Source organism: Siphateles boraxobius, unplaced genomic scaffold, assembly GCF_051911475.1.
Source record: "Siphateles boraxobius isolate OS27281-9 unplaced genomic scaffold, OSU_SipBor_1 31, whole genome shotgun sequence".
Classification (NCBI taxonomy): Eukaryota; Metazoa; Chordata; class Actinopteri; order Cypriniformes; family Leuciscidae; genus Siphateles; species Siphateles boraxobius.
In genome coordinates this window covers 10382231-10408798 of record NW_027508931.1, presented here as the reverse complement: position 1 = coordinate 10408798, position 26568 = coordinate 10382231, and the positions used below count along the sequence as shown (strand labels likewise).

The 26568-nt window shown below is 40.7% G+C and overlaps 1 protein-coding gene across 20 annotated transcripts in view; it reads right to left on the bottom strand.

Annotated features, from left to right (window-relative positions):
• The window catches only part of shank3a (SH3 and multiple ankyrin repeat domains 3a), a 290014-nt gene that overhangs the window by 205016 nt on the left and 58430 nt on the right, over positions 1-26568 (bottom strand). For 18 of the 20 annotated variants that reach the window (XR_013186070.1, XR_013186071.1, XR_013186073.1 and 15 more), the window contains exons 2-3: positions 19473-19676; positions 1623-1694 (exon numbers count right to left, since the gene is read on the bottom strand). Coding sequence is in view for 15 of the 20 variants with exons in the window: in XM_077193711.1 (XP_077049826.1) it covers positions 1623-1694; positions 19473-19676 (276 nt within the window). In the remaining 5 variants the exon portion in view is untranslated. Of the gene's footprint in view, positions 1-1622; positions 1695-2187; positions 2341-19472; positions 19677-20870; positions 20905-26568 lie in introns of those variants that run through there. The other 2 variants (XM_077193710.1, XM_077193721.1) reach the window with 2 other exon arrangements.

Genomic DNA, 26568 nt, shown 5'->3' with positions numbered 1-26568 from the left:
TTTATTCAGTGCAGTAATACGGTCACTCAGGGTGACGCCGTCAGCCGTGTGGTATTATCGGTGTCATCTAAAGAAAGGCTCTCGTCTAATTGGATGGAATAGAGGATTCAAACCAACATGATGATGCCGAAATTGGTACGAAGCCAACATTGATTTTCATTTATTGCGCTAATGGCTCATTTTGATTTAGGCCATAACTCTGACTCTCTTAGAGAGATGAGAAGAGATCTCGTTCATTGAGGCCAGAGGGGCCAAAAACAGCAGCATTAACATGATGAGAGGGGAGTTGATTGGACTGGCTGGTAATTGCGGCGCATTACAGTGTGTGTTTATGAGAAGTGTTGTTGATCTGTGAAGAGCAGAGGAGGTTACGGTTATGTCATACACGTTCATGTTACTTATGATTACTGCCATCATCAATGTCATCATCATCATCATCATCATCATCATCATCATAATCTTCATCTATCTGAACAGCTCAATGACACCTCAACACCTTGAGCATTCCAGGAACCATTTGGTGGCAGCTGTGACTAGCTAAAAACCATTTTCTACGAGACAAACTTCCTCTAGAAGGCGCTAGGCGGCTCAGAAAGCTGAATCTTCCATAGGGTTGCAACTTTCATCTCTAGATGTTTAATTTGAAACAGTGGTACAACTAAAAAGCACCATTATTTAAATCTATTAATTAGAATGATTTCGCCCTGAAGAACAAAATAAAATTTGCTGAAACAATCTCCATAACATATATATATATATATATATATATATATATATATATATAAATCCTCATCATGTAATCCCCAGCCCTGTGAGAAAAGTAAAAGGGTGCCATACCAGAGAGCAACATAGTGTCGGCCCAGATCCGGCCCACATCTGGTACACGTGGATTCCACAAGGCCCAGATGTGGGCCGGACCTGGGCCGACAATATCTTGCTGTTTGGGATGTGACATCACTTTAATTTATTATACCTGAATTGTAGGTGTGGTCACACCATGTCAGAAATTTGTAATTACAATTTTTCAAAGAGCTCTGACTTGTACCACCTGACTGCTGCAGATTTATTATGCAGTTGATAGTGTTGCCACAGAAATGTCTAATTCCGAGTCCAAGGACGTGAACCGCTTCAAGTAGAACATCACTGGTTGTCATCTCGTTTTACAGCAATTACGATATGTCGTTAAGACAGCAAATAGGATATCTAATTTGAGACACTGGCACAGCTGAAAAGCATATTTATTCAAATAATTAGAATGATTTATCACTGAAGAACCCTATAAAATTATACAAATCCACATCAAGTAATCAATGTTGGGTCCAGTGTTGAGAAAAGTAACAGGTACCATGTGACATCACTTGAATTTAGACCTGAACAATGACATTCATTCATCATTCACACAAACTTCTAGGGTCATATGGCTGGAGCCTATCCCAGTTTCTTAGGCCAGAGGCAGGGAAAAATCACCCTGGACAGATGGACAGTCCATCACACCGAATAATGACATAGAGGAACTTTAATAGCCACTGAACTTAAAAAATAAATTAAAATAAAATGTGGCTATAGTGAAAGCAGATCAGCCAGGTGCATTGTAGGTAAAAAGAATAGGCTAAAGCTCTTACCTTAGTGTGAAGTTTCGACAGCTGTTTTTCATCCAGGTGGGTCTGTGTGTACACTCGTCTCTTGTAGCGAAACTGCAAAAAAAAAAAAAAAACACAGCATGGATTAGCCTTAAAGCGCTGTTAATATCACAATCTTAGTTCTCTCTAACATCGTTCAGTTATAGCCATGTTTGCTGAAACTGTTAAGTGGAAGAATACAGACTGTGCTTGAGTGTGAACTGCTGTAATAATAACTGTGAGCTGCTAAAACATCTGCACATCTACATTACAGCTGCACTCAGGATCACAGTCCTCTAATAGAAAACCTGCTGTGAATCAGCAAACTGCATATTCAGGCAAAACATGAGGAGGAACATGACAGCAGAGTCTTTTAAAACACGCACGGGTGAGAAAATTACAACATAAAACACATAATGTCTCTATGTCTTTTATATTGTAAAAAAAAACGAACAAATTCAAGGTAACGAATCAGATTTCCTGTGGGTCAAGAAAGGTTAAAGTTCATGCAAAAATGTACACAATTTTAAAGATTATTAGTGAATTAAGACCTCAGACTGTTACTCACACAAAGCTATAGACCAGGGGTCGGCAAGTAACTTTGGCCACGGGCAAATATTTTTTTTAGCCAGTAGATGGTGGACCAGCTACACGGAGTAGGCCTATGGATACAAATTAAATACTCTTAATGACCTCTGTCTCACTTCCCATTTCAATGTTGTGAATAATAAATTTGTAGCTTACAATATTTTATCAGTGATTGGCTTCTTTTCAACACGGGGCCTTTAATTCCATGTCACCCACCTCATCACATGGTACTAGGGCTGGATGATTAATCGAAAAATAATCGAAACCGAAATTCAGAGCCTATAACCGACGTCATTTTACCATATCGGTTATTCCGTTTTTTTAATCCTATTAATATTTCCGCCCACTGTGTGTTAATGTACTTTCCCCTTAAAACATATTACCACGTGTCTAGTCACGTAACTCCACCCCATCCAGTTTGCGACATTGAAGCAACATGAGCCCCTTTCACACAGCGCGTTGATCCCGGGAAATTGCCAGAACAAACACCTTCTGTGTGAACGCAAACATGACCCGTGATCGATGCCGGGTTGGGGACATATGGCCCTTTTCTACAGGTACGGCTCAGTACGGTTCGGGTCGGCGCGGCACGGTTCGGCTCGCCTCGCTTTTCCACTGCGTGGTACGACTCGGCTCGGAGCGGCACGGCTCAGTTTAGCTCGGTTGCTTTTCCACTGCAGTTAATACCGCTTCAAAGTGGGTGGGATTATGACTGATCGTTATAGTTTATCCGCGCCTCGTCAACCAACAAGAGGAACGTCTGCGCTTCTCATCCACTGACCACGATTCAGCCATTTCTTTTTTGGAAGTTTTTTTTCTTCAAGCAAGTCAAGCAAGTAGTTTTAAAACAGGTGCTACAGCGGTGGCTGTTACTGGCTATTTAGCGGGTTTGATGTCTCTCAAATACAATTACGCTGGTAGTGAAGATTCTGTCTGTGCTTCAGTGCTTCAACGTCACATTTTAGTATCGGTATGGTACGCTTTGAACCTCAACAGAGGTGGTACCATTTAAAGCGAGCCGAAGCTAGCCGTACCGTACCATGCAGTGGAAAAGCGCCACAAGTGAGCCGTACCGAGCCGAGCCGTACCGTACCATGCAGTGGAAAAGCGCCAAAACGTGCTGTACCAAACCGAACCGTACCGTACCATGCAGTGGAAAAGCGCCAATAGTAACATTGCCGTGTTCAGTCCCGGAACGCGCGCTGTGTGAACAAAAGCCGTGTCGTAATGATGGCGCTTAAGCCGGGATCGTTCGCCAGCGTGAAACGCTACGTAATGCGCTCGTTTATGATCGATTCAGAGAAAAAAAATGCACAAGCGAGAGAGAGAGAGAGAGAGAGAGAGAGAAATCGCAGCTCATAAGCAAACTATAGACGCCGCTGAGACATGTCACGTGTCTTTACGGGTTGTGTGTGAACGCACTCTCTGATTCCGGAAAATCACTGGCAGTGTGAATGAACCAAAGTCAAACAAACCCGGGTCAAATCCCGGGTCACTTTATCCGTGTACCCGGAATCTCTGTGTGAAAGGGAACTCAAACACTGAGTCAACTCAGCAACAGGAGCCGCTTGTACCAAAGGAACACGCGAAAAAAGAGAGAGACTGACAAATGGTCAGCAGTAAGTGCCTCCACTCCACAAAGCAGATAACACAAGCATTTACAAATGCTACACAATATGAAAAGGATTAGTTTTTTAGTTTTACACAAGTTATATTTTACTTTTAACATGGCAATATTTACAATAATTTATTTTGTTTACAAAAATAACTATTTTCTACATTTTTAGGAAACTTTCTTTTTACATTAAAACTTAATGACTTTTTTATAAGACGTTTTTATTTCAAGCATTGTACGCTTTGTTTGATTCAATTGTTTGAAATATTTAATAAATAAGCATTAAAAAGCTATCTGTGTGTTTCCTTATTTTAGAATCACAAAGATAGGATTATGCACCCTTTCATTACAAAAAAAATAACCGTGAACATATTTACAGTATAAGCCTTGCCAGTGACATATGAGAAAGAAAAAAAATTAAAATAATCGTTCAATAATCGTAATCGAGGTAACTTGTATGTGTTGTTACGTAGGCCTACAAGTAATTAGCGTGCAGACTGAAAGTTAGCTAAGAGGTAGCTGGGATAAAATGTCTTTGTCCAAAGGTCTTAAGAGGAAAGTTGACGACGGAAATAGAGTCTTTAGAGAAATGGAAAGAGAGTTTTGCGTTGATTTTACCGGATTTCAAAAATGCAAAGCCGGTGTGTCTGATTTGCAAAGAAGTTGTCGCTGTTTGCAAAGAATTTAACATAAGACGGCACCATGAGACAAAGCATGGCAGCTTCAAGGTTGCCTATCCACTTCAAACAGAGGCAAGAAAGCGCAAAATTCTTTATTTCCGTTTTAAAAGACAAAAGACGACATTAAAAATTGCTATAAAAATGTTTTTTCTGGTGTTTCTTTGTCTGTATGTATCATCATGTGTATCATTCGTTCAACATTTTTTTCAAATTAAAACCTCAAGCTCGAGTGGGCCTCGCCCAAGGAACCTCCTAAAAGCCGGCTGGACGGCTGGTTTCTGTCGGGACGCCAGCAGGCCCCTCGTCACAGGCCTGCGCCATTTTTTTCCTGAGGTGCACGAGGAGCTGACCAAGCGCGCACTCTCAGTGCAGACGCTTGCAGCCTCATTCAGAGCACGCAAATGTGCGCCCCTGAAGAAATTTCACAATCTTCTCGGTCTCATGGCAGCAGCATCGTCAGTACTCCGTATGGAATTACTGCGCATGCGTCTGCTGCAGCAGTGGCTGAAACGCCGTGTGCCAACCCATGCATGGCAGTCAGGCAGCCTGCGCATCATGGTGAATCACGGTTGTTTAAGGACCCTGATTCCCTGGCGAGCTCAGGACTGGTATCACGAGGGTGTGACCATGGGAACAGTTTCGAGGAGGAAAGTGTTTTTTACAGACACATCCAACCTGGGTTGGGGAGCTCTGCATGAGGGCAAGCCTGCCTCATGCCTCTGGTCGAGCACGGAGCAGAGCTTACATATCAACTGTCTGGAGATGAAAGCAGTTGGTTTGGCCCTGAAAGCATTTCTGTCAGACCTCAGACCATGTCTTAGTCCGCACGGACAACATGTCGGTGGTGGCCTACATAAATCGCCAGGGGGGCATCAAGTCAGGCAACCTGCATGCTATGGCGAGAGACCTCCTCTTATGGGCACAGACCATTCTGAGCTCTCTGGGAGCAGCGCATATCCCTGGCATGCAGAATTTGGGTGCGGATATGCTCTCAGGGGGCAACACTCCCCTAGGCGAGTGGTCCTTGAACTCACAGATGGTCAGTCTGATATGGAGTGTGTTCGGCGAGGCCGAAGTCGACCTTTTCGCCTCGAGAACCAACACCCATTGCGAAGTGTTCTTCTCGAAGAGCAGGGACACGCTGGCCCATCTCTGGCCCAACCGCCCCCTTTACGCCTTTCCACAAGTCATCAAACGGGTCAGGGAGAGTGGATGTCCAGTCCTTCTGGTGGCACCTCTCTGGAAATCCAGACCGTGGTTTCCGGAGCTGGTTCAGTTATTAGACACAATCCCCTGGCCTGTTCCAATGAGGAAAGACCTCCTCACACAGTCCAACGGGACAATATGGCATCCTCGACCCGGTTTAAGGGCTCTCCATGTATGGCCCCTAAACGGGTACCCGGGGACCTTCCTGAGAAGGTCTTAAGCACTAACTCTGAAGCTAGGGCCCCCTCTACTAGGCGCCTTTATGCTTTGAAATGGTTGGGTTTTTCCAGCTGGTGCTCGAAAAACATGTGGACCCGGAGTCATGTGAGGTATCTGTGGTACTCTCCTTCCTGCAGGAGCTGTTGGACGCGGGCCGCTCCCCGTCCACGCTCAAAGTGTACGTGGTAGCCATTGCAGCTCATCATGCTCTGGTGGCTGGCCAATCACTAGGAAGAAACGATCTGGTGGTACGGTTTCTAAAGGGTGCTAGGAGGATGAACCCCTCCAGACCTCCTTCTGTGCCACCTTGGGACCTCTCCACGGTCCTTGGGGCTTTGAAGGGTCCTCCTTTTGAACCGCTCCAGTCGGTTGGTCTGAAACCTCTCTCGCTAAAGACTGCTTTCCTGTTTGCATTGGCATCTATCAAGCGAGTGGGAGATCTGCAGGCTCTCTCTGTGAGCCCTTCATGTTTGGAGTTTGGTCCAGATGACTCCAGGGTCATTCTCAAACCCAGGCACGGTTATGTACCCAAAGTGCTCTCAACGACGTTCAGAGCACAGGTTATTACTTTATTAGCCCTTCGCCCTTCTGCCAAGGATGGGGAGGTTAATCTTCTCTGCCCTGTCAGAGCGCTGAGAATCTATCTGGAGCGTTCTGCGTCTTTTAGACAATCAGAACAGCTTTTTGTCTGCATGGGTGGCCGATCTAAGGGTGATCCAGTCACTAAGCAAAGACTGTCTAGATGGATAGTGGATGCCATTTCTATGGCTTATACCTCAGTGGATCAGGTTTGCCCTATTGGTATCAAGGCCCATTCGACTAGGGGCATGGCCTCGTCATGGGCTTGGTCATCTGGCTTTCCCATTCAAGATATTTGTGATGAGGATGGCTGGTCCTCGCCTTCCACATTTATGAAGTTTTATAATATGGAGGTGCCTTCCCTGCAGGCGAAGGTGCTTTCAATATGATTAAGACCCGACAGTGTCTGGTCTTGTCTAAAAATGTTACTGTGCACAATCACATACATATATATATATATATATATATATATATATAAAAAACCCGCTTTGGCCGGTTGTATTTCTTATACTAATAGTCCCACCGGTGTCTGGTTTTATTAGTATTAGTGGTGGGCATAGATTAATTTTTTTTTATCTAGATTAATCTCACTGGAAAAGCCAGTGGAGAAATGGTGCATCCTGCCATTATTCCAACCTCTAAGCATTGCCATGCGGTGCTGAATTTTGGAGTTGAGAAACTGAATTGCAAATCTCCAAAATAGGCTTTCACTAAATTTGTTATTGACATTGGTACTCTAAAAAAAACCAAATGCTGCCCAAAGAAGCTCATGTGGCACTGAACCATATGCATTAGCCAAATCCAGGAATGTCACATGGACCCTCCTTTTTAGCAGATTGAATTCGTTGCGAGATAACATTGATGTGTTCTAAGCATCCTGAGAACCCTGGAATGCCCGCTTTTTGAACTGAAGTGTCAATGAAGCCATTATTTAATAGGTAGGTTGACAATCTCTGCGCAATAATGCTGAAGAAAATCTTATCTTCGACGTTTAATAGTAATATAGAACGAAACTGACTGATGCTTGTAGCATCTTTTTCTTTAGGTATAAAGACTCCACCTACTCGGCGCCATGCTCTAGGTACAACCTGCTTTTCCCATGCCACTTTTATCGATTTCCACAGAATTCGTAGAACTCCTGAAGCACTCTTGTACACTCTGTACGGAACTCCATTAGGCCCTGGAAATGATGAAGCCCTTGCCTTTCTCACAACCTGCTCTATCTCTTTTCACTTAGGTGCACAGACCTCCATAGCTTGCGTAGTACAGACCCAGCTCCCAACCCAACTTTGAGAATAGATTAACGGCGATATTTTTTTTATCGGCCGATAAGAGTCTCACGTTAACGCAGCACGTTACCGATAACGGCCCGCCACTAATTAGTATATTATGTTGGTTTGTTACTAACACATATATATGATTCTAGACCCGACGGTTTCCGATCTGTTATATTTACTGGGTTTTCTGGCTTGTTCTGTGAGCTCAGGGGTCCTGAGTTGCAGTGGCAACCAGTTACTTATAGTGCGGCATTTTGCATGGCGTCCCCACTGCGTAAGTGACCGTTCGAAAGGGAACTACTCGGTTACTATCGTAACCTCAGTTCCCTGAGATAGGGAACGAGTATTGCGTAGCCGGCCGCACTATAGTAACCTGGAGAGTTCTCGCTTCAGTCGTTAAACCTGCTATAATGGCGAATTCGGGGGAATATTATAGGCTAGGGCCACGCCCTCTTGACGGGCTCAGACGTGTAATGACGTAGGGCTAGCTCATTGGTCGCACGTCAGAGGCGCCCGCGCCATTGGATGTGCATTTGCCGCAGCACAGCCTATGAGCGAGCCAAACGCTCAGTGTGCTAGCTGTGCAGCTGCAAATGCGCTTTACACATAAGCTTCAGTAAATCGAGGAAAAGGAGTTTCCCCACTGCGTATAGCTGCGCAATACTCGTTCCCTATCTCAGGGAACTGAGGTTACAATAGTAACCGAGTAGTTATTTATATAGTTATCATCCTTGGTGTGAACAGGCCTTTATTCACAAATCATGATCATGGATCACGAGTACTAAATACCGCAGAAAAAAAACATAGAAAGTATTGTAGAAAGTATTTTCTACATTGAATAAGCTAGTTCAGGCAAGAATTTAAAAGTTAATTATATAGGCCTATTAGTTAGTAACAATTTAAGCTTGAAGAAACTAAATCTGAACTTATAAGTATATTTTATTTAGAATTGTTTATGTTTACAATTAATGATTTTTGAGAAAGTGTCAAAGTAAAAAAATACACTGTTTTCTAGATGTATTTACACTGTTTTATCGCTTTTGTTGTAAGGTTCAGTAACTTGCGGTTTTGTGACATCTGGAGTTAATTTTCTACTCAAAATGTCCCATTCATACTCAAAAACTATTCACTGATTGTTACCGTTATTGTGTTTTGTGGTCTCTGTGTTCAGTTGAGTACTTCCTTCATTGTGTAGATATGTTGTCTTACAAAGTGTAACAAGAAAACTACTGTTTTTTTTACTTAAATGTGTCCAAGTACACCATATGCTTTAAAAAGCAAGACTTAAGTGCTACATTGTTTGAGTAAATGGTACAAACAAAGAGTGAGTAAAGAGTGAGAAACAGAGAATTACAAAGTAAGCTTAGAATAAGTAGAAGTTACTCAACAAACTGTAACTTGCCAAGTTATCTTTGTTAATCTTACATAACGTAGTTAAGTAGATTTTACTCAATTCTATACAATTCTATTTTTTTTCATTCTAGCAGCAGTTCCCTTTCAAGGGAACTCGAGCTGCGTCAAGCTGTGGGAACGCCTCTGCGTGTGTGCGTCATGAAGCACGTATGGAATCAGTCCAATGGAGAGACGGAACGTCATAGGCGGGTGACGTCATCGACCAGGAAACTATAAAGCACCCCCAAAACACAAGCGCGACAGCTTCTTTGCCTTCAGTAAGCGCTATATGTGGATCTGTCTCAAGTGTTTTTGTCTGTCACTAAGCAGGAGTTTCACTATTTCAAAAAAACTATATATATATATATATTATATTGAGAGAAAATGGCGAGCGAACAACAATTTAAGAAGTGTGTTCCTCCCTGCTCGCGCTATTTAACGAGCGGGGATACACACAGCTTATGTGTTGTTTGTTTGGGAGTGCAGCATGCCCAGTCAGCTCTCGAGGGGACTGATTGTGAGCATTGTGAGCGTTTGCCTCTTAGAACGCTCCGCTCCGGCCGATCACTCTTTGAGGAGAGTGGTTCGGTTCGCGATCCCCGCGGATCGGGTCCCGCTTATGCCGAGGCTGAGCGGCGACGTCATTCGTGGGGATCGCAGATGGATCTAACAGCGGGGCTTGAGACGGGCTCTGCCCTATTTCAGCCCTTACCTGTTAGATCCAGTGCCTCAGTCTCGGGATCGGAAGCACGCTCTGCGGTTTCTTCCCCCCGAACTGAGGCCCCAGTACTGCAACTATCCAGTTCTGAGGATCTGGATGTTGTTAGTCTGGATGCGGGAGATGTCGATGATTCGCCATCTCACTCTCCCGAAAGTGAGGAGCTTATGGAGGTGCTCACTCGTGCTGTTTCTAAATTAAGCATCGAGTGGCCAGCTGTTAGGCAGGAGTCTAGAGAAAAATCTAAATTAGATGAAAGATTTTTGCCTTCCCGTTCTCAACCTCCATGCCGGTGCTTGCCCTTCTTCCCTGATCTCCACACAGAGGTTTCGAGATCGTGGAAAAAGCCGGTCTCTTATCGTGTTTTTAGCCCTCAAACTTCCACTTATTCAAACATTTTGGGGGCTAAATCTCATGGTTATGGGGCGGTGCCCAAAGCAGAAGAGGCGCTTGCTAGTCATCTTTCTGCTGAAGCTGCATCTTCTTTTAAAGCACCACTTTTACCCTCTAAGCCTCTTAGAAGTACGTCAGCTTTAGTGGTTAAGGCGTATTCGGCGGCCGGTCAAGCCTCGGCATGCCTGCACACAATGTCCATCTTGCAGGCATACCAGGCTGACTTATTAAAGGATGTGAGTGACACTCAAGAGGTCAGCACTGACGTAGTTCGCAAACTGCGTCAGGCAGCAGATTTATCTCTGCGCGCCACCAAGGAGTCGGCCAAGCTAAAAGGCCATACTATGGCAGCCCTGGTGGCCGCAGAGAGGCATCTATGGTTAAATCTCTCTGGTATGAAAGAAAAAGACAAAGCTTTTCTTTTGGACGCTCCGCTCTCTCCTCATGGTCTTTTTGGTGATTCTGTCAATACTGTCATAGATAGATTTCAGGAAGAGAAGAAACAGTCGGCAGCGTTTCAGAAATTTATGCCTCTTAAAATTCATGTCCCCGGTACTGCTGGGCGGGAGCAGTCCAGGCCTTCAGTCAGCTCCTCACATAGGGCGCAACAGAAGCAGAGTGTCGCGTCTCGCGCTCCCCCTTCCAAACAGTGGGACCAGTCGCGGCACTCTCAGCCGAAGTCTTCTGGCAAAACTGATCTGAGGACAGTTATTATGGCTAAGAAGGCATCGGCAAAGAGGAAGTCCTGACGCCAGTGGCTGAGGGTGGTCCCTGCAGTGGGAGAGAGGTGTTCACCGCATTACACGGTGCCCGCTCTTCTTCGGTGCCCTCAGGGGCCTGTTCTGCCAACCCCGCCTTCATGCCGGGGCACAGACGGTCCCGGCGAGCGCTTTCCCGAGGGACGCTCGCCCCCTCTGAGGAGGGTCTCAGAGCAGTTAAGCCAGTAGTTCCCTGCCGGTGCAACGTTACAGGGCGCTGTGTTTGCTGCTCAAGTTACACCAGAGGCCAGTCTCGAGAGAGTGGTACCCTTAGTAGTATTTCTGGCAGAGTGGAAAAGCCTTCCAAAAATATCTCAGTGGGTTCTGCACACAGTAAAAAAGGGTTATACTATCCAATTCAGGTGTCGTCCACCAAAATTCAGAGGAGTTCTGCCCACAGTGGTGGGCCCCGAGCAGGCTCTGGTAATGGAACAAGAGGTGAAAGCGCTCCTTCAAAAGAGGGCTATAGAACGGGTTCCTCCTCCCAGGTTGGAGTCAGGTTTTTACAGCCGATATTTCATCGTTCCAAAGAAGGATGGGGGGTTGCGTCCAATTTTAGATCTGCGCCTGTTGAATCGCTCGGGAGGGAAGCTAAAATTCAAGATGCTCACTATCAAGCAGATCATGTCACAAATCAGATCCGAGGACTGGTTTGTCACGATAGGTCTGAAGGACGCGTACTTCCATATTTCCATCCTTCCACAACACAGGAAGTTCCTGAGGTTCGCCTTCGGGGGCGAGGCATACCAGTACAAGGTTCTTCCATTTGGCCTAGCTTTACCTCCCCGCACTTTCACGAAATGCATGGATGCAGCTTTAGCACCCCTGAGGTTTCAGGGCATTCGTATCCTCAATTACATCGACGATTGGTTGATTTTAGCTCAGACAGAGCAGATGGCGGTTCAGCATCGAGATGTTGTTCTCGCTCATATGAGAAAGTTGGGGTTGAGGCTGAACGCAAAGAAAAGTGTATTATCTCCTTCTCAGAAGACCACTTTTCTGGGTGTCGTTTGGGATTCGATCTCGATGCGGGCGCGACTTTCTCCGACCCGCATCGCTTCGATTCTTTCAGCTATGAAACAAGTCAAGCTAGGCCAGCTACTCACTGTAAAACAGTTTCAGAGTCTGTTGGGTCTGATGGCAGCAGCGTCCAACGTTATACCTTGCGGCCTGTTGTACATGAGACCACTGCAGTGGTGGCTCCGGACCAAGGGATTCTCCCCGAGGGGAAATCCCCTCCGCACGATCAAAGTCACGCTGCGCTGCCTTCGTGCTCTGGTCATGTGGAAAGAAACCTGGTTCCTATCCAAAGGGCCTGTGTTGGGGGCTCTTTGTCGTCGCGTAACGCTAACGACGGATGCTTCCCTCACAGGGTGCCGCCCAGAGTTGTGGAAACTGTGGGCTTGGCCTCTGAGGGGGCCCAGCTCATAGAATCTGGTCTCTAAACTGAGGTTGTTGAGACCATCCTTCACTCCAGAGCTCCGTCCACGAGGAAGTTATATGCCCTGAAGTGGAAACTTTTCACTTCTTGGTGTGCAGAACACCGGCAGGACCCAGTTAATGGCCCAGTGGGTGCAGTGCTGGAGTTTCTGCACGAGCGTTTCTCTGCAGGGTTATCCCCCTCCACACTAAAGGTGTATGTGGCGGCACTAGCTGCTTTCCATGTCCCTTTCAGTGGAGTTTCTCTTGGGAGACACCCACTTATAACTCGCTTCCTTCGTGGCACTTTGAGGCTGAGGCCTGCAGTTTGTACGAGGGTGCAGACTTGGGATCTGGCCATTGTACTAGAGGGCCTTTCTTTGGCCCCCTTTGAACCTATTGAGGAAGTTTCTGAGAAATTTCTCACGTATAAAACTCTTTTTCTGCTTGCAATCTCCTCACTTAAGAGAATCGGAGATCTGCAGGCCCTGTCGGTTGCACCCTCATGCCTGGAGTTTTCGCCTGGTATGGTTAAGGCTTTTCTATACCCTAGACCAGGTTATGTCCCTAAGGTCCCTACTAATGCTGTTAGACCTACAGTGCTGCAGGCTTTCTATCCATCTTCCTTTTGTGTCATCAGATCAGGAGAAACTTAACCTTCTCTGCCCGGTTAGGGCGTTAGACGCTTACGTCCACAGAGCTGCCATGTGGAGGAAATCAGAAGAGTTATTTGTCTGCTTTTGGCCACCAAGGAAAGTGTGTCCCGCGTCTAAACAGAGAATGAGCAAGTGGGTGGTTGAGGCCATCTCACTTGCTTATGAGTCGGCTGTTCAGCCTTCACCTTTGGCTGTACGAGCCCACTCTACTAGGAGTATGGCTGCTTCTAAAGCATTGTTGTCAGGAGTATCGCTAAGTGATGTTTGTGATGCGGCTGGGTGGTCCTCACCGCATACATTTGTTAAGTTCTATGAATTGGACTTAAGTTCCACTCCTGGGGCGCAGGTGCTCTCGTCCTCTGTGCGCTAGTTCCCACATGACGGTCATTTGCTCCTATGGCGACGTGGGTATTGCCGTTCCCACAGCTTGACGCAGCTCGAGTTCCCTTGAAAGGGAACGTCTCGGTTACGGATGTAACCCTAGTTCCCTGATAGGGAACGAGACGCTGCGTAGTTTTGCCATACTCCCAGCATGCCCGTTAGCGCTTCCTTCAGGCCTATCAGAAGCTGTCGCGCTTGTGTTTTGGGGGTGCTTTATAGTTTCCTGGTCGATGACGTCACCCGCCTAAGACGTTCCGTCTCTCCATTGGACTGATTCCATACGTGCTTCATGACGCACACACGCAGAGGCGTTCCCACAGCTTGACGCAGCGTCTCGTTCCCTATCAGGGAACTAGGGTTACATATGTAACCGAGACGTTTTTTGTTGAAAGGAATGCACAGACTTTGGGGATGAAAGGTGAAGTCTGTCATTTTTACACCACAAGGGGCACCAAATAAGCAAAAATCACTAAAATAATGACTGCTTCATATCAGCTAAAGAAGTAGAGCAAAAAATTTAAAGTCCCACTATGCCACTTTTATATTGTTCATGAAGTCAACTTACAAATGATGTACTTATTGTCTCTGCATCATTAACTTAAGAGAAAGTATTTTTGAACCATCAAAAGAATTACACACTTCGATCTTAAAGGGATAGTTTACCCAAAAATGTAAAAGTCTGTCATCATTTAGGCCTACTCATCCTTGTGTCAATGCAAATATGTGCAACTATTTTGTCTTGGGAAAAAAAGTGTTGAACAAATAATGTTTATGCCACTGATCTATACAGAATGACATAGATTCATTCTTATATGACTCATTCTATATAGATCAGTGGTTTATGCTATATTTCCATGACTTCTGAAGTCAAACGTCAAAATTAAATAAAAAATAAATAAAATAAAATAAAAGTTAAGATTAATAGTGTTATATATATATATATATATATATATATATATATATATATAACACTATTAATCTTAACTTTTATTATATTTATATATAAAAAAATATATATAAAAAAATTATATATATTTTTTACATACACATATATATATATATATATATATATATATATATATATATATATATATATATATATATATTAGTGGTAGGCCGTTATCGGCGTTAACGTGCTGCGTTAACGTGAGACTCTTATCGGGCGATAAAAAAAATATCGCCGTTAATCTATTCTCAAAGTTGGGTTGGGATCATAAAATAGCTTTTTCGAATATCGTTATATTTTCGCGCAAATCGCGCAGCAGGGTAGGCTATTTTCCTGTCACGGACACAAGGTGTATAGGCTACTTTTACATGTTACCCTGATCGTTCCTCTCGTTACTTTACATGTTGTTAAATGAGTTTATTCCAAGCGCGCTGTATCTTTTTTATGGGCATGAGCGATGCTCAATTTACAAATGAATTACTCTTTTGGGTCGATTCTGTTCAAAGACTTCATCAAACAAGTTGGCAGATCTGTCTAAATCGGTTCGCGAAACAGTTCTGTTCAGTTCCTCACGCACTGAATCGTCTGAACTCTGAAGCGCGTGCAATCACACTCGACACGGAGTCGTAACAGGAAGATTTAAGAACATCAAGAGCTACAGTTTAGTCTATTGAGGGCAAATCTGCAAATGCATCATATTTTTGCCAGCGATGAAGATCTTTATTAGTTGAACATCTTCGTAAGCTGTCTGTGAATGAATGATTCCACAGGACGATACATTCGATTTCATTTCATTCAGGTAATACATTTTACAACCAAACAGATTATTACACCACGATAGCACTACTAAAAAGTATGACATTATCCGTTGGACATATACATTTATTTATAGGCTACAAAATAAATAAGCTACCATTGTGTACAGTTTATGAAATGAACACCCGCCATCCCGCGGTAATGTGTGTATTGCGCAGGGGCATAGTCACACGAATAGTTTACATTGATTGAAACTAATTTGTTTAAAAAGGAGGAGGCTATTGCCGGTAAAGGCAGGTTCACATAAAATCATTATGACATATGACAATATTTTTTGATCTAACGAGCATCTGGTTTGGCGAATCAAAAAACGGACTGTAGCTACATCGTGCTTGTTGTTTTTTTCTTCTTCCAATTAGCCTAAAAAAAACGACGAAAACATGTTACTTGTTCAATTAATAAACAGTTTGTTTGATGACAAATCGCTAAAGATTAAATTTGCCTCCCTTTCTGTCATTGTAATTGTGCGTTTTATTTATTTATTTTATAAATTTTTTTGACCGATATTCGACTTTTGCTCTTCTATTGTCGAAGGCATTTTTGGCAGAAATTCACATCCCTACGCGAGGCGAACTATTCTCAAAGACTTACTTTTAGTCATTATTTGGATAGCAAACATATTCTGAATGCCTTCGGCAGAATTCAAATGAGCCATTTTAATCTAGATTAATCTAGATTAATTCCAAATTTCCAGTGAGATTAATCTAGATTAAAAAAATTAATCTATGCCCACCTCTAATATATATATATATATATATATATATATATATATATATATATATATATATATATATATATATATATAAAATGGTATTTCAGTCTTTCTACTTCAAAATCTCACATTTGATTCAATGTGTTCAATTTTTTTTCAGTGAATAAATGTGCCAAGGATAGTTGGGCGAACATCTGGATTTCAGTGAATGACGACTTAAATTTTAATCTGTAGGTCATACAGATAAAAAAAATAATGTGTGAACTGCTACCAAGATAACTGATAACAATCCTCTTGAGTTATGGGGTGAAAGGTAAAAAAAAACAGCATTTCAACCATGACAACAAAAGCAAAGTTTAAGAAACTCAGAGGCAGACTGGAAACTCAAAGTAATGTATCGCTGTCAAACTCAAGGCCATTAACAAACGCCTCAGGAACAACCAAGTCAAAATGTCCTGATCAAACAGAAAACATGTCAAAAGCTAACAAACAACAAGAGTGAATAGATCTTACACGCTCAGAACTCACCACAGGATCCCGCTGCTGCACTACGCGTCTCTCTGGCTGTGGGCAGTAACAGTACAAGCGAGCCGACACTATAATTCTCAGCACTACCCAAAATACTTCTGTCCTGCACCTCAGCGCCATCAATCCCAAAGCACGACACCAACTACAACACCATAGTGCAAAACATCACTGCAAAACAGCCATGACTTTGAGCTGCAGAAGTGAATGCTGTACACAAATCCACATGCCCGTGAAGAGGGCAGGGCGTCACAAACACCCACAGCTCCAACGCTCTCCTCCATTAAGATCTGACCATACAGATACCCCCCCCCCCCCATCCCCCATCCCTCAATCTATGAGTCTATCTAGCAAACCCATGAGGGCTCTGTTCACAAGGGGTGTTTGGGAGGCCTGCATGTGGCAGATCTATAGACCCGCTGGTGTGTCGATAGACCTTCTGCTGTGTAGTGATGGTGTCTGAACCATATGAAGCAATGGAGCAATGACAGCACAATAAACGATTGTGGACCGCTCACGTGCAGCGGGTTGCATTGGGAAATGATTAAACGCACACATACACACAAACACAACGCCTCCCCTTCTGCTTACGCACATGGTATATCACTCATGGTTGACAGTTTTGCTTTTTACCAGACAAAGAGTCTACAACTGTGGCCGACAGTATTGTCAGTGACATAAATTTTGTGTTTTGCAAAGTTTGCTGCTTGCCTCAGTATTTTTATAATTTTTCCCACATATTTCTGTGGTATACTGGAAAACAATGACTAGCATTTCACAAGTATTAAAGGCTTTTATTGGCAAAAACATTCAATATATGTACAGAGTCAATATTTACAGTGTTAACCCTTGTTCTTCATATTGACTCTAGCCTTTAAAACTTAAGAAATGCTTGTCATTGTTTTCTTAATGCATCGTGTTTCCTTCTGGAGCACCAGTGAATGTTTGAACCTTTTTTAATAGTTGTGTTTGAGTCCCTCAATTGTCTTAAGTGTGAAAAGATGGATCTCAAAATCCTATAGTCACTGCTGGAAATAGTTCAAATATGCAAAAGATGCAGGAACACTGAAAATGTTCAGGACCTGAAGGATTTTTCTGAAGAACATTGAGCAGTTTAACTGCTCAGGACAAACAAGGGACTCAAGAACAACCATCACAAAAAACAAACAAACAAAAAAACAGTCGTGGATCATCCAGGTAACAACACACAGTATTACGAATCAAGGGTATGCAAAACTCTTGAACACGGTAATTTTTATAAATTCAGCTTTTTTTGTCTTCTGGACTACATGTAAACATCTTTTATGTAAAATATCTTATTCAGGACCATACTAAATAAAAAAATAACATGCATTTTGTATGATCCTTGTATTTTGTTAAAATAATTAACATTTTGCAGATTCTGCAAGGGGTATGTAAACTTTTGAGCACGACTGTAATCAAATATTTTCTGATTGGCTGTAATTTGTGTGGACTGGAGATTACTTGAAATTGGAAACTTGATGTTAATTTGACAAAAGTTGACGTAAGTATACATTATTTTAAATCATATTTATATACATTATAATAACAATAATAAAATGTTAATTTTATATAGTACATTGCTACAACTCAAAGTCACTTTACAAAATTAAATAAATATAACCGATTGATGGATGGATGAATGGATGGATAGATAGAACGACAGATAGATAAAACAATGGAACGAAAGATAGATATTATAGTTACTATTGCATCACACCTGGTGAGGATTTGTAGGTTATGTCAGTACGTCTATAACACAGTCAAACATATTTAGAGGCTTATATAGATGTGTGTCTTTAACTGATGGCAAACAGGTTGAGACATTAATTCATGCTTGTCATGGTTTATGGCACCTAGGAGACATTTGTAATAAATTTAGTGCAGCAACAAATTCAGAAAGCCTAACTGCATAAAGGAAATGATTTCTTTCTGTCATTTATCGGCTCACAGCAGAAATATGGAGAGGCCATTTTTCAGAAGCCAACTCTTGTTTGCTCTCTCGCTCAAATGCAGCCATACAAAAGTCAAAATTGGAATGATAAATCAGGTGAAATGATCATCAGAGTATTCCTGACCACACAGGCTGACAGAAGCGAATGGAACAATGGAGATATACTCAAGAAGGCTTGGTGCCAAAACGAGATTTGCTGAACACACTGTAAGCAAGCCAAGCTTTTATTTTACTGGTGCACAAAGTGTGCCTAAAGAACAGGGTGTGAATTATAGAGGGATTTGGGGGTATGACCCTCTAAGTAGGGCTTAAACTACATTAGGCTATATATTAATACGAACATACATATCCAACACTGACCGAAACACTTTGCCATCTAGTTAACATTAGTTAATGCATTAACTAACAATGAGCAAAACATTTCCTACAGTATTCAATAATATTTGTTAACATGAGTCATATTAGGTCAGGTCCATTAAATAATATGAACAGATACTTTTGACTTTAATAGTGTTTTAGTAAATGTTGGATTTAACATTAACTAAGATCAATAAATGCTTTACACATATTTTTCATTGTCAGTTTGTGTTAACTAATGTAATGGAACCTTACTGTAAACTGTTACCAATTTCTAATTTTGCCTGATAACTGATATGGGACCAATATAGATTGTATCTACCCATCTGTTAAACACTGTATCGATACAGCTCTCGTACTTAATCCTGTGAATGTATGTTTTTGTGCATAACACTTAGCCAAAAGTGTAAAACAGGATGTGTATCAAATGCTAGTGTCACATTCCCTCAGCCAATCACAGGAAAAGACCATTAAGAGGATGAAATGAGAGAGCAAAGTTAAAAAAAGAAAGCAGTGCCAAAACTAGTAGTAAGAACAACGAATGAGCTGAGCAGAAAATGGATGTGCAGTGGAATAGTTTACAACATGACTATGACAGACTGTGATCTGCTCCATGAGTAAGGTCAGAGAAAAGCCCTCACCTCAAGGTACGGGACAGGAGGGACGGCAGGAAGTGGGTATTCTTTCAGTGTGCGCTGCTCATCCAGGAACTTTCCAGCTTTGCCGTTGTACGCAGGCTGGAAGAGTCCGTAATTTAACACATCCTTCAGGCTCTGGTTGAGTGTGCAGAGGATTTGTTGTTTAGACAACCAGATAGGTGACTCCACGTTAAATTTCATGCATTTCTGTGGAGACAGACAGACAGACAGACATAAAGAGTCGTAAAAAAAAAAATCCCATTATGCAACAACATATTCCCTAAAAAAATACTCATTTTTCAAAAGCTTGTTGTTTGTAAGATTTTGAAAACCGTATCTTAGGCTCACCAAAGCTGCATTTATTTAATAAAAAATACAGTAAAAACAGCAATATTGTGAAAATACTAAAATAATTGATTGGTATTGTAATATATTTTCAAATGTATTTATTCTTGTGATTTCAAAGCTTAATTTTTAGTAGACATTACTCCAGTCTTCAGTGTCACACGATACGTCAGAAGTCATTCTAATATGCTGATTTGGAGCTCAAGAAAAAACTATTTATCATTATCAATTTTGAAAACAGCTGCTTAATTTTTAAACAGTGATGTTTTTTGTTTTTTTTAATTCTGAGATAAATAGTAAGTTTAAAAAGATTATTTGCATTTTTCTCTTGACTTATTGGTCTGTTCTTTTTATATAGTAGTAAATATACAGTAACTATAGTAACTTTTATTTTTGTGGAAACTATGTTTTCCATGGTAACTGATATTGATGATATTAATTTCTTTGGAGGTACTTCTGCATGTGGCACTATCAATATTGTCTCATCTCTCCAGAAATCTTTCTTCTTAGTCTCTTCTTTTCTTTTGTCCTCTCCCAATTTTTAAATATTAATATTTTTCTTACACAAACTCATCATTTTGCTTCAGAAGGCATTATTAACCACCTGGATCCGTTTGGAGTTTGTTTATGATGTATGGATGCACGTTTTTGAGCCTCAATCTGTTGGTTGCAATCCACTGACATTATAAAACTTGGAATAGCCAGTATTTTTTTTTTTATATAACTCCGATTGAATTCGTCTGAAAGAAGAAAGTCATATACACCTAGGATGGCTTGAGAGTGAGTAAATCATGGGCTAATTTTCATTTGAAAGTGAACTACTCCTTTAACTGGTGGGTCGCAAGATCGTTATGAGTGGGTCGTGGAGTGTACAAGAGTGTCAAAGAAACAAAGTTTTTTTCTGAATCAAGACTTTTATTTTGAAAGACATGCCTGAGAATAATGCGTTGTCGTGATTCAGTATCTGCAGTCAGATGAGATTTTTTCAGGCTAAATGTCAATGGCATTATTCTAATGTTATGTTCATAACTTGTAACTAAATAAAAAGTCTCTCACCTCAGAAAAACTAACTTTCCTGTCCTGTCAGATGTTAAACTGTGCTTGTAGCGTGCACTCTTCGATTCTATTCATCAGGATCAGTGTCCATATGTTTCATTAGTTCATGCAAATATTTACTATGGTAAATGTTGTTTACGTAACCGCAAAAAGTGTGTTATTTAGTATATTTTTAAATGACTTTTGGCTCATACCAACTTACTAACTTTATTGTATTAACAAAAAAACTAGTTTGGGAATGTTATTTATTAGCCTTACCTTATACCTTTTATTCATCATTCAGTATTAGTCATATTCTTACAATGTATGTGTATGTTAAGTAAAGTGAGATGGTACTTGTGTGTCTTAACCATTTTTGTGAAGTAAATTTGCTTGGTTTTAAAAGCAAATTTATAATATGTGTGTGTGTGTGTGTGTGTGTGTGTGTGTGTGTGTGTGTGTGTGTGTGTGTGTGTGTGTGTGTGTGTGTGTGTGTGTGTGTGTGTGTGTGTGTGTGTGTGTGTGTGTGTTTTTTAGGAATTAGGTAAAATTTCTATAAAGAATATTGGGCCATGGTAATTCCTAATACCACACGTTCACTGCCCTTTCCACAACGCTGTAATTACTAGAGGCAGAGAACCAGCAGACCACAGAGAGAGAAAGCAGGAGCGAGAGAGGCTTTCAACGCTTTTGTTCACTTCTCCTCTCAGCAAATACAACATCAAATGCAGCTTTGAACTCTTGTCTACTGCGTTTATTTTAGCAGAGAGCCCAGCATTAAGGAGACAAAGATGGGGAGGAGAGAGGACATCAGTCTGAAACACACACACACACACACTCAAACATAAAAAGAAAAGTGTCTCAGAAACGTGTAATTGTCTGCAGAATTCCCCCGAAAGTTAAGCTTGCGTTTCATTCTGTTTTCCCGGGGATAACAACAGCCTCCGCCACAGTCGTTCCTCTTGATTTTCAATCTTAAATTACATCACTCTTTTCTGTGTTTATCTTCGCTCACACTGACAGGAAAATGGAGCACATTCAGCTCTATTTAAACTCAGAACAAGAGGTAAACCAGGCTGCTGCCAGACGACAACCCTCTATTCAACATGCAAATGGAACTGACGCTTCAATACAATAAAACAATAATCTCACATCACACTTATATTCTTTTTTTCTGACAAGAAACTATAGACACCACAAACAAAATGCTAAAAAATATCAATAAAAGCAGAGCCAAGAATCAATTTCAATTTAGGTTGGGCCAAGTGTATTTGTGTATTTTCACAAATTAAGAAAACTATAAGTGTGTGTGTGTGTGTGTGTGTGTGTGTGTGTGTGTGTGTGTGTGTGTTTGTACACTTGTCTACCTATCTAGGTGGGGACCTTGGTGTCGTTACACATTCACCAACAGGGGACCCCCAAGCCAAGTGGGGACATTTTTCAAGTCCCCTGTTGGTCATGCTTTAAAACAGTTTAAAATCAGTTAAAAAAAAATACACTCTGGTGTATTTTTTACATTTTTGACCAAGTGGGGACTTACATGTGTGTGTGTCTGTGTGTTTAAGTCCATACTCAGCAGCATTCCTGTAGGCTGGAGCAGGAACTGCAATGGCCAATTAACACACGTCGTTCACACTTCTCTATTGTTTGAATGGCTTGCTGTCCCAGAGAGGCTCTGAGACTGTAGAGCTGCTGTTTAACTGGCTGCTTAGTTAAGGAACTTTCAAGTCTTTTCAAACATCCCCAAACATATGTATATTTTTTCATAATATAACTTGTTTTAATTTTTTTTTAAAACATACCAAGAGAGGATCTGCAACTCTGACCGATGTCTACCTATCCAAAAGTGGACTCCTATAGCCTGCAATGGAACTGTGTGTGTGAACAGTGAAGTAAACTGTTATATAGTGTATATATATATATATATATATATATATATATATATATATATATATATATATATATATATATATATATATATATATATTAATAGATATAAATAAATATTGTATATAGTACAAATATAAATATATATAGTAAATATAGTATAAATAAAATAGCTCTAAGGTAACAATTTCAGGTCACTACTTTATACAGTGAATAATGATTTTATTAATCAAAATGAACTCGGTATATATATATAATTTTTATTATGTTAACTGAATGTCTTTTAGCACTAAAACCTTATTTGTTAAAAATTGTTTAATATAACTTCAAATATGCATTTTTTATTTAAAAAAAAAAACATGTCAAGAAGGGATCTGCAACTCTGACCAATGTCTACCTATCCAACAATGGACTCCTATAGCCTGCAATGGAACTCTGTGTGTGTGTGTGTGTGTGTGTGTGTGTGTGTGTGTGTGTGTGTGTGTGTGTGTGTGTGTGTGTGTGTGTGTGTGTGTGTGTGTGTGTGTGTGTGTGTGTGTGTGTGTGTGTGTGTGTGTGTGTGTGTGTACAGTGAAGTAAACTGGCAGTGAAGTCTGGCTTCATTATGTTTCTGATTATACATATACATATATATATATATATATATATATATATATATATATATATATATATATATATATATTTAGCCTAAGTTTGGTTTATGACGGATGGATGCACGTTTTTGAGCTACAATCTGTTGGTTGCAATACACTGCCATTATAAAACTTGGAAGAGCCAGTATATTTTTTAATATAACTCCGATTGTATTCGTCTGACAGAAGAATGTCATATACACCTAGGATGGCTTGAGGGTGAGTAAATCATGGGCCAATTTTCATTTGAAAGTGAACTACTCCTTTAACATCAGAGAAGCTTTCCAGTGCTGGAGAGAATCACTTTAAAGGGATAGTTCCCCCAAAAATGAAAATCATCCCATAATTTACTCACCCTCAACACATCCTAGGTGAATATGACTTTCTTCTTTCAGCCAAAGACAATCTGTGTTATATTAAAAAAGAATATCCTGGCTATGTTAGCATTTTTTTTTTAAGTCCAAAAAGGCGCATCCATCCAGTGGGTTAATAAACATGACCACGTTTATTAGCGAAGCGACACATTTTTTTAAGAAAAATATCCATATTTAGAACTTTATGAACTATAATCACTGGCTTCCGGTAATGGGCGTACGTGAGTCTAGTTCCGGCAAAAGAGTGAACTCTGACCTGACGTATGATGTATTGACGAATGAGGAAGCGCAAAAGATAGAGCAAAACAAAACAACGGTCACAAATAAGGAGTCTAAAACAAGAATTTTTAAAGAGAAATGTAAGAGGAGCTTGAGTTTGTTGCGCAGCCCTATTTGTCTGAACCTCGAGAGGCGTCTACTCTCACCTAAACTTACACTACTCCTACACCCTACGTCATGCGTCGGGTCATAATTCTCTGAACTGTGAATCTTCTTCTTATGAATTAATATTGATATTAAATATATTTTCTTGTCTACTTTGACATCACAACCCAGAATAGTCACTAATGAAGGGCTTGGGACTGTGTCATAGTTCATTTTTAATTAGATGTGACTGATTTTATTGATATGTTTTAGCATTGACTGAAAATTTCTGGTTACTGCAATGCGTTCAGGGAATGCCTCTGTAGAACTTCCTGAATTCTGACCAAATAAGTTATCTCGAAGGGGAAGATAATTTTGCTGCCTATACTGTTTGGAGCTGGGTAGGGGTCTCCCTAGATTTTAGAACAAAACTAGAGCAGCTTTATGTATTTCAAACACACTATTTATCTATTTTCTATTTATCTCACTGTCCATAATTTTAGCCAGAAATTAGAAATACGACAAATTAATATGTAATCAAAATGAACACGTCCCCAAATACTCCCCAGCCATATCGACAGTGCTGTTCCCAAAATGCAGCAGTGCTGATGTGATTCCCTGAACTCATGGACTAATGCTGATAGCATTAGCCTGAGGAAATTCATAACAGGCCTCTATTGGCATCAGTTTAGAAAGAGAGATTGCTAACAATGCATTGATTGAGCTGGATGCATACAGCCGCACACAATGACTCGGTTTGGCCAGAAAACAGTGGATTTGCTCAATAGGGCTTTGGTTAGCAGGCTGGTTTTCAGCAGGCCTCCAGAGGAACGTGGAGTTGAGATATAAACCACATCTGGAGAATGAGACAGGCACAGTCCATCACTGTCACACACATGTAGGTGCACACAAACACATCACGTTATGCACACACAATGCCAAAACACTGTGTATGTATGCATTAACTCTTTCCAGGAATAAATAAATATATATATATATATATATATATATATATATATATATATATATATATATATAAGCATAAATGTATAACTGGGATATAATTATTAATGAGAACATACAGTACAACTGATTAGTATGCCTGATGTAGGCATCAATGCATTAAGAATCTTAATTATTATTATATGTACAGGCTTAAAATAAAATGTTGTCACAGTCTCTGCCCATAAATAATGATCTAGAATTTCTCAGTAAACAGTATGACCATACACAGCAAAATCTGATCATCACAGTTATAGTATTTCAAAACACCCACTGCAGTTTGGTGATTAATTTAAGTAATTAACTATGGGTAGTTAATGCTCTCCAATGCCCTTTAAGAATATCGGCTCTTGATGGACTAACAGCTCCATATTCTCACTTATATAATGACAAATAGAGTTTAAATCTCAAAAAACATCAGCTCGCATACTTCATTTGTGAGTGTTAATGCTCTTCTAAATTGTAAGCACTCGAGCTGATATTTTTGAATTTGACATTCATATTTAATCCTGCTTTAATACATTTTAAGCAAATACATCAGAGGGGAAGTAACCAATAAAATAAAGTAACTTTCTCCGAAATACTGTTGGTGCAATATCTGTGCTTGTATTTTGCTCCTATGTGTACTATTACATTAATATCTTTATAAGGATAATTTAACACAAAACATTATAAGCAAAACTAAACAAAGCCATAAACACAACAACAACCCAACAACTATCCTATAAGCCTCCATATCTTGATCATGTCTACATAATTAAATATTCAGAAAAAATTGCTTTTGGCTACTCCTTTGGATAATACTGAATTTACTTATGATCAAATTCAGTTCTTCCAGGAAACAAATACAATATATGTGTGAGGTTTGTGTGAGTTTCATGTGTGTTTGTGTAACAGGTTAATGGATATCAATGGTAAATTGAACGCACTGTATTGAGGTGTTTTCACAACGCTGTTTCATTGGAGAAAGACCGCACTGCCTCAAAAAATAAGTTCACTGAACACGATTTACTGCAGAGAAAGAGATAGAGAAGGGAGTGGAAAACATATGCAGAAAAACTCCCCCTTCTCACAAATCCCTCTCTCCTTATTGGTAAATCTAGACAGATAACAGGCTGATATATATTTATAGACCAGTTTGTTGTGGTTCTGGAAGCCGTGTGATATTGCCCAAGTATCAGCACTGGAAACGTTTCACCGTTTGTATCACTCCTCTTGAAACATTTCTTACACACTGTGTCATGGCAGACGAGTAAACCCAACATAATTTCACAAATACTACTGTTGTTGTATCATGGGATGTAGTTTTAATGATTTTTTAGGTTGCTGGCTCTTATGTAGATAGTTTAAACGTGAGGTTTTGGGTGTATCAAACAGGCAATTTTTGGTCTTATAAATCTATTATTTGTTCCAGAGCAAATCAATTTGACTAAGGGCATAGTTTCATAAATTCATATTAAA